Below are 14,731 nucleotides of genomic sequence, written 5' to 3'. Positions count from 1 at the left end.
CAAAACCTAACTTACTAAACTTATAGAGGCACGGTTATATTTAAAACTACAATTTTATTACTACATATATTAGTAAAGAAAAACAAATTAAATCCGTAAATCTGGTTAATCCGGATTTTTATCATTAAGACTAACACTTAAGAACGAAATTGTATTTTAAATATTTTACCTTGAATTTAGATTTGTGCTGTACGTTTCAAAAAGTAAATATAGTTAGTATATTACTTAAAGTATAATTTATGAGTACAAAATAATTTTTTTTAAGTTTTTTAAAGGTTCTTTGTACTTTTATAAATAAACGATTCAAATTTTTCGATGTAAAAATGTTCTTAATTAGAACAAAAAAATAAATGATCAGTTTCTTATCTAAAAGTCGCAAAGTTTTTAGTCCCAAGTAAGTATAGTCGGTGACTATACTTACTTCATGAATTATGCAGAGAAAAAATAATTTAAATAGGTAGTACATATTTCATAAGCCTTGGTTGTAGTTATATTTGTACTTTTTGTTTTGCACGTTTCAGGCTTAGTAGTGTTACATTTTCAAAGTGTTATCATTATTGTTTTTGTTTTCAAGTGGCTGACCCCACTTTTATTATACGGGATGAGGTGAAGAGTTATCATTATTGTGTTTTCTGTTGTTTTTACTTAAGAGGACGTCATACAGCTAATTATTTTCCTACGTTAAAACATACCTACGCAGAAAGCGTTTTACTCTCTCTACAATAATTTTAGTGTATACATATCTATAACAAAAAGATACAAGATTTTGGAGACGATGTCGTATTATTTTTTCGATAAACCTAATGTTTAGCTTAATATTTAACATTTAAAATCACATTTTTTTTTTTTAAATAACTTTAATTTTTTTTCTCTTTAGTAGTTAATTCCTTAACAAATAATGTACAAATCAAAGTACTTGGATAAGCTTATTTTTATTAACTGATTAATCATATTATACTAGTCTATTAGGTTTTATATTTTATGATGATAAAGAATCGAACAAGATTTCGTGTATTATTATCTATAAAAAGTTAAAAGTAGTGACAATAGACGAGCAATTCATCGTAATAATTTCTGTCAACCAAATAAAAAATAATGTATAGCTAGGAAAGTAATATATTTCTATTACCCAAAACTGACTTTTAAAAGTCAATAAATCAATGTATATCGTCTAAAATCTTTTGTAAGGTCTGTCCGAAATTCTTGGCTTCCATTTTCAAAAAAACATCTGTTTGGTAATAATTTAAGTACGGATTATTTTTAAAATATATTTATGCTGTGTGGGTCATTTGTTCTCAATATATAACCTTTAAAACGAGGAACTCGTTATAAGTATACTTAAATATTAATTCATCCAAATAAAAATAAATGCTAGAAAGATAAAGCAAATTATACTTCATTAGATACATCTATTAATCATTTAAAATTGTGATTTTAGTTATGGTTTTCTGTTAATGTTATATCATTTAATTCTGTAGTTTGAATTTATTTATTTAAAGGTTTTTAAACTTATCATTAAAAAAAAAAATATTATGATTAATACAGCTTGGCGAGTATTATCAATTTACTAAAAAAAATAACATCACTGTTACCTTTTTTATGTTGATTTTTTTTTTGTCTGGAACCATATTTTCTAAACCACTGAACCAATTTCTTAATGTTGCAACTCAATTGATAAGAAATAGTACTTAAATGTATCTTATTAGGTAAACAAATTAAAAAGCTTACCCATCCTATTTAAAATCGAGAAAAACGCCCAAAAAATGTAGTTACTAAAAACCGGGTTTATAATTTTCAAATAAAACAATTAACGTTTGTTGTAGATAATACCTTATCTTATGAAGTATATAAAATTTGTATGCGGTTTTCGTGTACATTAATAATTTTCTGTCTTTTTTCAGGTAACGTTTTTAATGATGCCATTAGAAATAACATGGGCATGGACAGTGCAATGGGTGTTCGGTGATCCTATGTGTCGTATAATGGCATTCTTCAGAATATTTGGATTGTACCTTTCTAGTTTCATTTTAATTTGCATCAGCGTAGACAGGTAAAAACATAATATACCTATTTTTATCATTTTGTATTTTATAGCTATTAGAAAACGTTATAAAATAAAAATATAGGTATCATTTCTTCATAAACTTAGTTCTTAAATTTTTCTTAACGAATTGCACTTTTTTCAAAGTACAATCTATATACTTACATGCAAGTAATTAATGATACTATTTGTTTGTAAGCCGCATTTATTACCAAGAACATAAAGCAATAATTTTCTCATTATTTATTCGATTTAACTATAATACCTGTATTCGTAAAACTTGAGTATAATTTTCTATAATACATATTTTTCATATTCTTTAAATTAAACTGTCTTATAGGTATATCAGTATTAAAATATACTTTTTACTTGTTTGAAAACATTTATTTGTTAAGTTAGCCTGCCCCTTAAGCTGCTAACAATTATTAAAAGAAAGACTTTTCAAATATGTGTTTTAGGCTCAACATTTGGTTTTCAGTTTAAAACCATAACCCATAAAAAATACGGACACCTCTTTTAGGGAGGCATTTTACTGTAATTGTAAAACTAAAAGTATAATTTATTATTTTACCGTGACTTTTCCAAGAACTAAAAGGTTTAACTTTTTGTTGAGTTGTCCTTCTTTGTTTGGTAATGAATTGCTAGTAAAGCTATGTGAAAAATAAACCGTAACAAGCTGTGCACAAATTTCCAAACCACATGATCGCCTTTTTAAATGAATTTGGTTTTGCTTATTCTCCTGTCAAAAAAGGAAGGTATTTACAAATATTCTGTTTAAATTTTTCCGGTTTGTCATCTCATGCTTAAAATTTGATCTACTTTTTATATATTTCTTTAATAATTAACAATTTTTATGGATTTAAAGTCAGTAATAAAATCGCTGATTTGCAACCGTACTTCTATCATATTATAATTTTTATTAGCCAATACAAAATGTGCAATTATCAAACATTTACTCTTCTCTTAAGTCATATGTTTTCCATTTGTGCAATTGCAAAAATTGGACTAACCTTCCATCATCGTTCGCCGGCTCACATGGTTCGGTTCGCCCTTCAGTATCTTTGTACGTCTTTGCCAGCAAGCTCATTGTTGCTTGTATTCCCGTCTTCGATTAGACCACAATAATTGCCTATCCACTCTTGCTTTGCATTAAAACTAAATGATTTTTCCCACTACACGATGTTTTCATTAAATGTGATTCAACCCACCCCTTCTCGTTTGTTACCGGCCTATCTTTTACACACAACTCAATTATTAATCCAACTTTATACCTATTACCTACTCGACATGACGTACTGTGTTTTATTTTTCTTATAATTTTTGACTTTCTGATCTCACTCTTATTAATACCCTCGATTACTTTTTAGCTTCGATGCGAAACTGAGAAATATAGACTTTTAAAAATTAATACATTAGTCAATTCAATAGTATATTAAGTAATAATTGTAAGAAGAGGTTTTATAGTAGGTATGTGGTGTTACTATCTAATAAAAATCTGAACTTTGTGCAAATTATTTTTTCAGAGTAAACTACGTTTAATTATATCATGCCCAGATTAATTATAAATACAAATAGTACAAAATGTATATTTATTATTTAATTAAAGAAACAGAATATCATAGTCGAGTGCTGGTTTATCTGCTAGGTAATAAATAATTGTAATGTGATAAAATGTACCTTATGTGTAAGTCTTTATTTTAACCTACTATCTCTATGATTGCACCTGAAAATTTTAAACGAAAACACCGCCTCAATGCCCAAGTGCATTATATAATTCCACAGTATTAATATGAGTTCAAGGTTTAAATGTGTTTTTATTTCTATATATTTATTAACTATTTATCTGTTGTAGATATTTGGCCGTACTACAACCTATGCGACTATACCAAATGGATAGCAGAGGAAAATTAATGATCGCAATAGCTTGGTTCGCATCGTTCGTTTGCAGTTTACCTCAGGTAAAATAAATTGAAAATATAACTTTCTCATCTAATTACATTTTGAATTTTAACTATCACACTGTCGAGTTAAGAATAATTTGCTGAAATCTTTGACTGGTCGATAACCAGTTTTGGATAATCACTTTAAAAGCTATTACAATTTTTTATTTAAGACGGGAGGAAAGGTAAAGTGTATACTCTGTTCGCCGGAAGAATAGGAGTATAATATTATTTTTATTTGCGAGCTTTTCTCTACCGCACTCCACCTCCCGCCATTAATTAATAATTTAATACTTAACTTTAAAAGTAATTGTCCAAAACTGGTTATCGACCAGTCAACATTATCAGAAAAAAATTTTTAGTTTGAAAAGTTAATTAAATTTATACGTTACTATTAAAGCTTTAAAAAGTTGATAGAGCTCCGGAAAACAAATATTAAAGTTTGATTATTGTCTAATATTGTAAAAGAACATAATCTAAAGTATCTCCAGTAAGAAAAATGATAAAAATGAAATCCTACTTGGTATTACACGCTGTTAAATGTACAGAGTTTCATTATACATTTGAATACATGGTTTTATTCAAATCGGTTGACAGCTGACAGATCTAAGACAATTATTTTTAATATAATAAACGCGTTCAATTTTAATGAGACAATCTTACTATTCCTACTCAGAAGTAAAATGATAAAATTCGTACCAACAAAAGTAATATTTTATTTATAAGTGTTGTTCAGGAAATAGGAATAATAAGTTAATTTTTCCCTTGCGCATTTTTTACCGTTTTCATAAGAATTGTCAAACAAAACGCACTTTAGTAAAATTACTATACTACTATCATACTTTCATTCTGGCTGTGTAGGTCTGTATAAGAATCAACATTATTGACCTCCTACTAATACTGATCCTTGAATAATAGAGTTGAGTGTAGGTTGTTGCTAATAGTGTCGATATAAAGTAGGTTAATGGTCGATATCAATTTTCGAAATGATCCTTGACCATCAAGTTTAGTTTACCGCCAGTCAATTTGTTTTAAGTTCGTCTTAACGGAAAAAGAAGGACTTCAGTTTGAAAAGGCTCTTTATTAGTTTCATTCTGCATTTTATAAATTAAACCATTTTAAGTTACAGACGATTTTGGAATTTTTTTAAACATTGTTTAAAATATTTTTTGTGTACACAGCAAAGAGAAAATCCTGTTTAATATTTAATATTTGTATTAAAGTATCATATAATATAATAATTTTTAATACACGTGACTGTGCACAATACACAAAACGAGCAGACGAGTACAACTGAATAAAAGGAATAAAATAAAATACCATCCTTTAAATTCGACATCTCCGTTACGTCAGAGATCACAGCATTACTATGGTCTTTATACTTTATATTAAAAAGAAGGAACTAAAAATAAAACATTTAGCGTAAAAGGTAGTCTGACGTCTGGTACGTTTATGCCTTAGTTTTTTAATAAACCGTCCTTTCCGCTGACAGGTGGGCCCTTCGACACATGTAAGTGCCGAATAGTAACACCCTTTGGACACTTACAAACGGTTTTTGAGCAAAGTAGTATGTTCGGAATTCATTAACATCGAACCAAGTATAAAATAATTATACACAAACAAAAATGTAAGTTCTATCAGCTCCCCTCGGGAAATAAACTGACATGGTTAAAACAAAACGGGCAATGGCCGTTCTCATCAGTATAGCCTAAAAATTATACACATGTATATTACACAAGTTAAAAGTATTCGCGAATTTAGTGAATTATTAATTAAAACAGCTCAATATAGTAATAAATAGTATTATTCTATCATAATTTAGTAAATTATGATAGAATTGTATTTAATTAAACTGTAAATATTCATCAAAGAAAAAATAATAAAATTATTAAAAAAGTGAAATTTTTGAAAATGGGCATCTGCTATTAACAATTTCACCGAATAAAGTTGAACCATATTGTATTATATTAAAGCTATGTACTTCGAAATGCACAGTAACGAGTATTCGTGCGTGGCTGATGTTAAAATTAATATTGCAAGCTTATTTCTGAAAATTGTGGGGAGCATAACACGATATTTTGACATTGATGATTAATAAGTAATGACTTTTAAGTCAGGACATTTATAAATGAACATTTTTTGTTTTTTCGCACTTTTCGCTTGATATTATTACTGTTATTCGTGACAACTATAATTTTTAGCTTTTACAAGGAACTGAGAAGGTATTGTTTTTACAATGATGTGTTTTGTGATTGTGAATGTGTCTGGACCCACGATATCTTTTAAATCGCTGAACCGATTTCTTCATATAGCAACTCTATAGATCAGAAATCATACTTAAAAGGTACTTTATTATACTAAAAATTTGAAAAGTTCCCATTTCCACTTTTAAAGTTTAGAAAAAACGCCTAAAAAATAAAAAATATTCTTCAGATATTATCAATAAACGTCAACGAACCAAAAAAATATCACAAACCCTTTTCTCAAGAAGGGGAAGAAACTTTTTATTTATTTTCCACTTTCAGGCAAAGATATAGGTCTTAAGGTTTGAAAATTAGACTGAAGGCTATAACATCTATAGTTTTTCTTAAAAATCTGCAGTCAAACCTTTTTTATTATTATTAAGGAAAAACCAAAAAAACGGGAAATTACACTTTGACAGAAATTTTCTAGGTTGCTGTTAGAGTGAATATTGATCATCAGATATCCGAAAAATATTTTCATTATGTTGTTATATTTACGATATATAACTACGGCGACAAATAATTACTATAGATCGACGATCAACCATAATCGTAGTATTTACTCTACTACTAAAAATTGTAATACTGTTTTTGTTTTTGATTCTGGGGGGAAATTATCCCCCCTCCCTCTAGTTAGCATGTATAAAGCGCTTCGCCATAACTCCTTATTGTAATATACCCTTACACGGTTCATTTGAAATACAATTTTATCCAAAACACTTTGGCAAAGTTTCTTTGTCTTCTTTAAAATTTAGTACAGAACTCAGTATATATATATATATAAACATAGCATATTTAAAAAGGTAACGTGTTTTTATTCGTACTACAACATCTCTTATACCAGTTGAAATTTTATAATCTTACATTACATTCGAATATGTATTTCAAATATAAGCATCAAACATAAGAACATCTCCAATGGCTACAATGTCTAATGTGGCTAACATGATCGAATTTACATTTTTGTCTAACCTGATCTTTTTTGCGTGTTCAATCTTGTCCCGGCGTTTGAGACCCAATACAGTGCATGTATTTAGTTACCTATGGCCTAACCTAGACTCTAGGTAATCAGTTATCGACGGTTATTAGTAGTAGTAATTTCGATCTATTACCTTGGTCTTAAGTGGATTTGGTTTCACTTCTTGGATTATATTATTTCATTATTTTGCGTCATCGGATGACATATAATATAACTATGTTAAACTTTACACATTGCACGCGGTGAATGGTTGCTTTTAGCTCGATCTTGAATAATGAATGTGTTACAGTGATATCGTGTGCCATGAATACAATGTAATCTTTCACTGATATTTTATAGATAGGCATATTATACTCACTTGACAAGAACTTAATGTAGTGAAAATATCAGCCGAGTTGACTGTGAACGGCCACCATCTGCTTACGTTCTCCTATTGTGTGTCGATCCTGACTCTTTTGAATAAAAACTGTGAAATTTGAACACGTAATATAATATAAAAATATAAACTCATTGTCAGTAATGAAATTAATCTTTAACGCTCACCGCGGTTCTGTATTTGGAATTGTACAAAGTCTATTTAAAGAGGATGCTACACATCCGTAATTTATCCGTACAAAATGCTTTTGCGGGGGAAAAGTATGCGAGGGCGGTATTTAAAGTAATCATGTAAAGTTTTACAATGTATAGAGAACTTTATCCACGCCGTAGAGTTTTTAGTTTTTTGATAACTTAAATACAATCAAAATTATTCATTCGTTAAGAGTCATTTGTTTTCCTTTTTTCAATTTGTTTAAAAAAAAAATTAGTTTTGATATTATAAAAAAAATAATACTGTGCAGTATTATTAACTCTAATACTCATGTACTACTTGTCCCGCGCAAAGCAGGTTTGATAAGAAAAAAATTGTAATACATCCTATAAAAATTACTGTGATGGTCTTACACTCTAACTCAAGCTCTAAAAATATTTTGCTTCGGTCCGAGATAAAATAATAATAATTCAAATCGATTAAAAAGCACCGGTTTTCACGCCAAATTAAATTGTTGATTGAACATTATTAACATAACACGATGTGATATTTTTTTTCAGAGTTACATATTCCACGTAGAAAGACATCCTAAGTTTAGTTATTTTGTACAGTGTGTTACTTTTAACGCTTATCCGTCTGAACTACACGAACTGGCGTATTTATACTTTGGAATGTTCATGATGTATTGGTTGCCATTAATAGTTATACTGTTTTGTTATGCATCTATTATCATCGAGATTTACAGAAGATCCAGAGAGTCCATATGTGGTATGTATACTATACTATGGGTATTATATTATAATAATTATACAAAATAGTTCAATTATTGAACTATTTTGTAACCTATGGTATATAATAAATTAAAAATTCTCTGATTTTTAATTGTATTGTAATTTTTACACATTAAGAATTCAGATAATTAATATTTTTGTGCGTCTATTCTTGTACAGTTAAATTTTGATTCTCTGTTTTGTTTAGTATCAAAAAAATATCACAAAATATTACTATTAACAAATTCAACTATTTCAAGTACATTTTTCCCAGATTTAGTATAAATCACATTTATTATAAATTTGATTTCACGCAGAATGTTTTACACAACTGTATGTTTGTTATAAGGTTAGATTAGGTCACTCATTATTATAAAATCACACCCCTTTAAGGTGAAAATATTGCTTTAAAATATAAATACAAAAATGTTTTAATTTACAAAAATTAAATAAATTTCATTATGATTTTATAACCAGACTTTAGATTTCTAAAAATGACTATATTACCTCTTGTGCTTTAAAAATAATTTAGAATTCACAAAACAAAATACATTCAACGAGATAATTTTAGAAAACGTTTTATTGGTGTAGGTACCACGTAGATAATAAATTGTTAAAAATTTAAAAAAGTATGATATTTATTATAATGGCATATCGTTTTATAATGTTATGTTGTTAACTAGTATATTATTGAAAAAATAATTAATTGCAAATAAGAAGTGATTTTTTTCATTTATTATTCCAATTCTCTACAGTAATTAGTAATATATATATATATATATATATATATATATTATATTATAATTATTATATGTTTATTTTGTAATTACGATGTCATTCGTTTTTGGTTAGGTATGGTTATTAAAACAAGTTAATAAATTTTAATGATGGGATTTCCATAAAATATATTTGTCTTAGAGGACCGGTATTCATATCAAAGTTTCCGATCGCCCTTATTACTTACATTTTTACCTACATAGTTATATGTATCATATAACTGTGTACTAAACATATAAAATCGTTTTAATATTTCATTTGCACTTTTTCCGGTGTTTAGGTACGGAAAACGTACGAAGATTGGGATTTTTGGGACGGGCCAAAAGTAGAACATTAAAAATGACAATCATTATCGTATTGGCGTTTGTTGTTTGCTGGACGCCTTACTATATCATGGCAATTTGGTAAGTTTTATTTGTTTTTTATTACATAATTTAGTACCAGTTAATTATAGACATTAAAGAGTGCAATGTGCAATAGATTTAGAGCCGCCAAAAATTCCTAACCTAAAGACACTCAGCTGGTTTTTTCTGTTAAAGTCCAGCAAATATTTGGTATTTACACAAAATTATGCCATATCCTTAGATTGCGAGATCTCGTGCTATACAGAATGAGCGAGGAAGACATAAGTAATACATGAGAGCACACTAAACATTACACATCATCTCACAGGCTCAGTGTTGGTAAATCACTCTGTATATATTTACTAAACGCTGAAACATCATATTTTAGGTTGGACACATTTATTTTTCCACGCTAAATTATTTCAAAAGGCAGTTGTCACCTACATTTCTTTTTTCCGCCACGATTTGTCACTGTAATACGTTTCGTTCGTACAGTGTACGAAATTCATACTTATATAGCAAGATTAAGTATTCAGCAAGTATACATAAATGTCATAAGATATTACCGAACATATGTTATAATCATATAACAGCAGTCCATTAATTTAAAAAAAACACACACACACGCCAAGGCTGTGGTTATAGATTCAACATAAAGTATTTTCAACGGTGTTAACATTTTTTTGAGTGATAGCTACTGTTGTTATAGGCGAATTGTTTGTTTATTGGGTGTAATTTGTGTATTAATTATTAATAATTTATTCTTTGTTCATTATAAATTCAATGATATGTGAGCATTACCTATATCTTAGTATTTTTTAGTTCAATAATTATACATAACAATAGCATAACTGTTCATAAATTATATCAAATGATAAAAATGAATGTGACCTAAAAAAAAAAAACAATTATTAAATTATTTTTCCGACTATTCGTGAATAATTAAATAACTATCCAATATTAATCGAAAATAAAATTATTTAAATACATTTGTACTTAATATTTATTGTGAGTAAATAATTATATTTTATTGTAAATGAACGAACACGAGTTTGTTTTTAATTTTTCATCATAAAATAATTGTATATTATTTTATTCGGTATTTTTACTTCAATAGTAAGTTTAAATGTATGCTATAACCTTTATGCTATTGACTATAGCACAGTTATGCATTATTTTATAACTTATTTTTATCATATTTTTAATTGATTTCCTGTAAGGTATAAAACATATGACAGTCAATGTTGAATAATGGCAACTTGAGCGTCTCAGTTATATCACAGACTAGATAAAATTATTATCTAATCTGTGTTTATATCAATCAAATTAAACATAAAAGTTAAGCAATTTTCCCCTATAAAAGAACTTGAATCAATACATAATTTGTTCTTATGTAGTTCGGTAGAAAACATCTCAAAGGTAAAAAAACTCCGTCTTTGATTATGCTATTTTATGTGAGTTGGGCCGTTGATTTAATAGATAATACAACAGGTTTTTTTAAAAAAAATTACCTCATTGATTTACAAATCTAGACACTCAGTTATTGTATGTAATGCATGACGGACTACGTTAGTCAGAACCTTGCAAAAATTAAACATAAGTGTCTACAACAAATGCAAAAAGAAAACACATCCATGTAAAATCAATAATTACATTCTCAACTCCACACAATAGATAAAGCGCAAAAGATAAAACATTTGTATTTAGGACAATAATACCTTTATGTACATTAAAATAAATACCAATTTTAACAAACGATCCGTAATCGTCGGCGTACAGGATTACAATAATGTTACATTTTGTGAACTGTACACACATATTAATATGTATGTTTGCAATATATTGTTGATTAAATATTTGAAAATTGATAAAAGTATTTTATTTCGATCCTGTTTGTCACTAATCCATGTGATAATAAATTTAGTATTTGCTGTACGTTATCATCGTACAACAAACAATAAATTATTAAAATACGACCAAAGAATTAATAGCAGAGACAGCTGGTCTTGTCGCGTTGATCAACATTTTTTTTCAAGAAAATAACATATTTTTTGGAGGAAAACTCCTATTCTAGTTCTCATTTAAATAACGACAATTCAAAACTGCGTCCGAATTTGATGTTTATCGCTAAACACTTTTTCACGTCCAATTCTGATTTTTTATTAAAATAAATTTAATTTTTAATTTATGAGGTACGCTATGTACATTTATGTAAGCCTGCCATATGGTGTAAAATACGCAAGCTGCTATGCTTCTCGCACTACTTTCCAATTGGTTTTTAATTAAACATTGTAATTTGTACCCATTTTAATTTCCAAACATTCCACAGTTTTTAGTGATTTTCGGAATACGTTTTCGCGTGACCGTAAGAAAAATGGATTTTTATTATATAGGAGAACAATATGGGATTATAGTCTAAATCTATTACTGCCTCGAGACAAAACTCCTTTTCACAAATAAGAATACATAGACTTACATCATTACTGGTTAAGCACATTAAAAACGTTTGCCATTTCAACGCACATACGTCAAGCTCGTCTTTAGGTGTTAGAATTTTGGCATTATTTGAATAATTTTTTATTAAATAAAACTGTTACTAATATTATTCGAATAAAACTTTTCATTTTCGTTTTAGTTAATATATTTGTTTCGGGGAATTTTTGTTATTCAATTAAATTTAGTATAACTAGTTCAAGATGGACCAATAGAACTTTTTGAGAAATACAGTTTCACAGTGAAATTGAAAATGTTTTTTAAAAGATAGCTGAATGGTGGAGATAACTTAGTGACCTAAGTATCGTTTATTTAAAGCAATTCAAATTCTGAATTGAATGCGGAGTTCAAAACTGAGAAGCAATATTATATTTTCTAAACAAGATGGGGTTTTAGAGAGGTTATTTGGGGGTTTGGAAACACATAATTTGATTTATTAGCTATCGAGTACAAGTATATCTGAAAAATAATTGGTTAAATAAATTAATAAATGGTATTTTAAGTTGGCTTTGTTGTGTCTTTGAAGCAAACCGATGATAATTGCCATATTCTACGATTGGCTACTAGGTTAGATTAGTGAACTGTTTTTTAAAATTATAAGATAAGTATACTCGACTACTAGCATTTGATTGTGTCGGCCACGTTTAATTTATGTGACTATTGTGATTTATGATGTGGTTCAAGCGTTCATACCTTGGATGTAGGGTAGTAGATCCATGCTTAGTTGGACTGTTGTTGACGGGTCGACATGAACAAATGATATTACTTTATTTTTGATAACTTATTGTAGAAGTCAAAAAAATATACGCAAAATCTAGAATTTGGAAAGCTGATCTTAAGTGCGTTTAATGAAAAAATGTATGTTGGAAGTGAAATCGGATCACTGAGGTTCAAATGATATTATTATTACTGTGATATGATACATGTTGTTTGACATAGATGAGCTACTGAAAGTGATATACAACGTTGTTTGGTAAAATATAGCTGAAGTGAGTTGGTGTCAGCAGTCAGATAAGTCATTGACGATAGTAAAAACAAATTGAATGTCTTCGATGAACTTCCATTTCTACTGCGATAGCTAACATAGTATATTATACTGTTATTTAATAATGAGTTCAAACCTGAATTAAACGAATGAAATACCCAAATATCGAATTGTGAAATAACAGCATTAAATGATCAAATATTATTAATTTAAAGCCATCCATTGACCGAATGCATTCGCTCGAACTTTAAACTTCCGCACTGCATGACTATTTTTAGAACAGCTAACGAACACCTTTAAAAAAATACTGACTAATAACTAGGAATTTGATGAATTTACAATTAAAATAGCTATATAAGATACTAGGTCAATATTCATCGAGATATAAAGTTATTTAATGTTATATTAGTATTGAAATGTATATTATTTTTGCACAGAAAGTATGCGTGAAGTGTATGATGTAATTACTTATGGCATGCGAATAGCCGGTGGACTTTTGCGAGTTAGCAGATTAGTTTCATAATCTCATCAGTGTTATTATTGTAGGCATTGGAATGTGGAAAAAATATTGTTTGGAAATTTCCTTATAGTATTTTAGAACAAACGTTGTCAATTTATTATACAAGAAACATTATGAACACGCAAAAAAAAAAAAGTTTAAAAATTTGGTATTTAAAATTGTGTATTATAGAATTGAAGTAAGAAGTTATGTTATAAAACAAAAATACTACTAATTAGGCATATAGCGTTAGGTTATTATAACTGATGTATATTTTTTTTCCTCAACTTTTTTTAGCAAAAAGTAACTATTAAAATAAGTTTGAGTACGGAGCTTGAGAAAAAGCTTGTGACATAATATGCAGTTTTGTGAAAAACAAGCATTCTGTTGACATCTCTTAACATAATATTTATAATTTAAAGATGATGTTGGAATCGATAGAAATATAGTACAATGCCTTCTCGAGGAGCTTTGTGTTTTACGATGCCTTTTTTTTGGTTCACACAAAGTTAATTATTTTTAAATATTTATAATAAGGGTTTTGCACGAGATGAAATGTTTATAAAATAACATTAACCGTAATATTGTTGAAATATTCTTTAAAATATAAATAAAATATAATTAACAATATTTTCGTAATACTTAAACAAACATTTTATTTCTTACCAATACATGAGTTATATAATTTGTTGATAATATTTTGACAACATATTTTTGCGGTAAGGCCTAAGGGTATATACCGAACGCTTTAAAAAGTAGTATGTGTGCCATCCTCTTAGTCAATGTAAATTACGTATAAGGCTTAGTAGATGTAAGCATAATAAAGTAATCCGCATAATTATTATTGGCTATAATTTATCATGTACAAAACATAATATAATTTAAGAGGATAAAACGATACATCATACATTTAATAACCGATTCAACCGACATTGTTAGTTTTAAACGGTTGTATTTTCTAGGGACTAGCATCATCAACCCGTTTTAATTATTTGTATAATATATTATACTAGTATATTGCACAATGTTTTTTATAGGATCAAACTTGTATAATTTTTTTTATTCACCATACAACGCCTGGTACGGTGCTCGTTTTGTGTACTCACTATTCACTGAAGTATGTCTATTTGA

At 28.1% G+C, this 14,731-nt stretch overlaps 1 protein-coding gene across 3 annotated transcripts in view; it reads left to right on the top strand.

The window, feature by feature from the left end:
- LOC126840183 (adipokinetic hormone/corazonin-related peptide receptor variant I) overlaps positions 1-14,731 on the top strand; it is a 48,046-nt gene that overhangs the window by 17,731 nt on the left and 15,584 nt on the right. For all 3 annotated transcript variants that reach the window (XM_050575764.1, XM_050575765.1, XM_050575766.1), the window contains exons 3-6: positions 1,902-2,050; positions 3,894-3,999; positions 8,293-8,500; positions 9,560-9,683. In XM_050575764.1, coding sequence (XP_050431721.1) covers positions 1,902-2,050; positions 3,894-3,999; positions 8,293-8,500; positions 9,560-9,683 — 587 coding nt within the window. The remainder of the gene's footprint in view (positions 1-1,901; positions 2,051-3,893; positions 4,000-8,292; positions 8,501-9,559; positions 9,684-14,731) is intronic.

The sequence above is a fragment of the Adelges cooleyi genome, unplaced genomic scaffold (genome assembly GCF_023614345.1).
Source record: "Adelges cooleyi isolate 19-005CV unplaced genomic scaffold, UGA_ACOO_1.1 ACOO_flye_CR_arks_rails_tigmint_CR_PRNA_376, whole genome shotgun sequence".
Taxonomy (NCBI): domain Eukaryota; kingdom Metazoa; phylum Arthropoda; class Insecta; order Hemiptera; family Adelgidae; genus Adelges; species Adelges cooleyi.
This window is presented reverse-complemented; position numbering and strand designations above follow the sequence as displayed.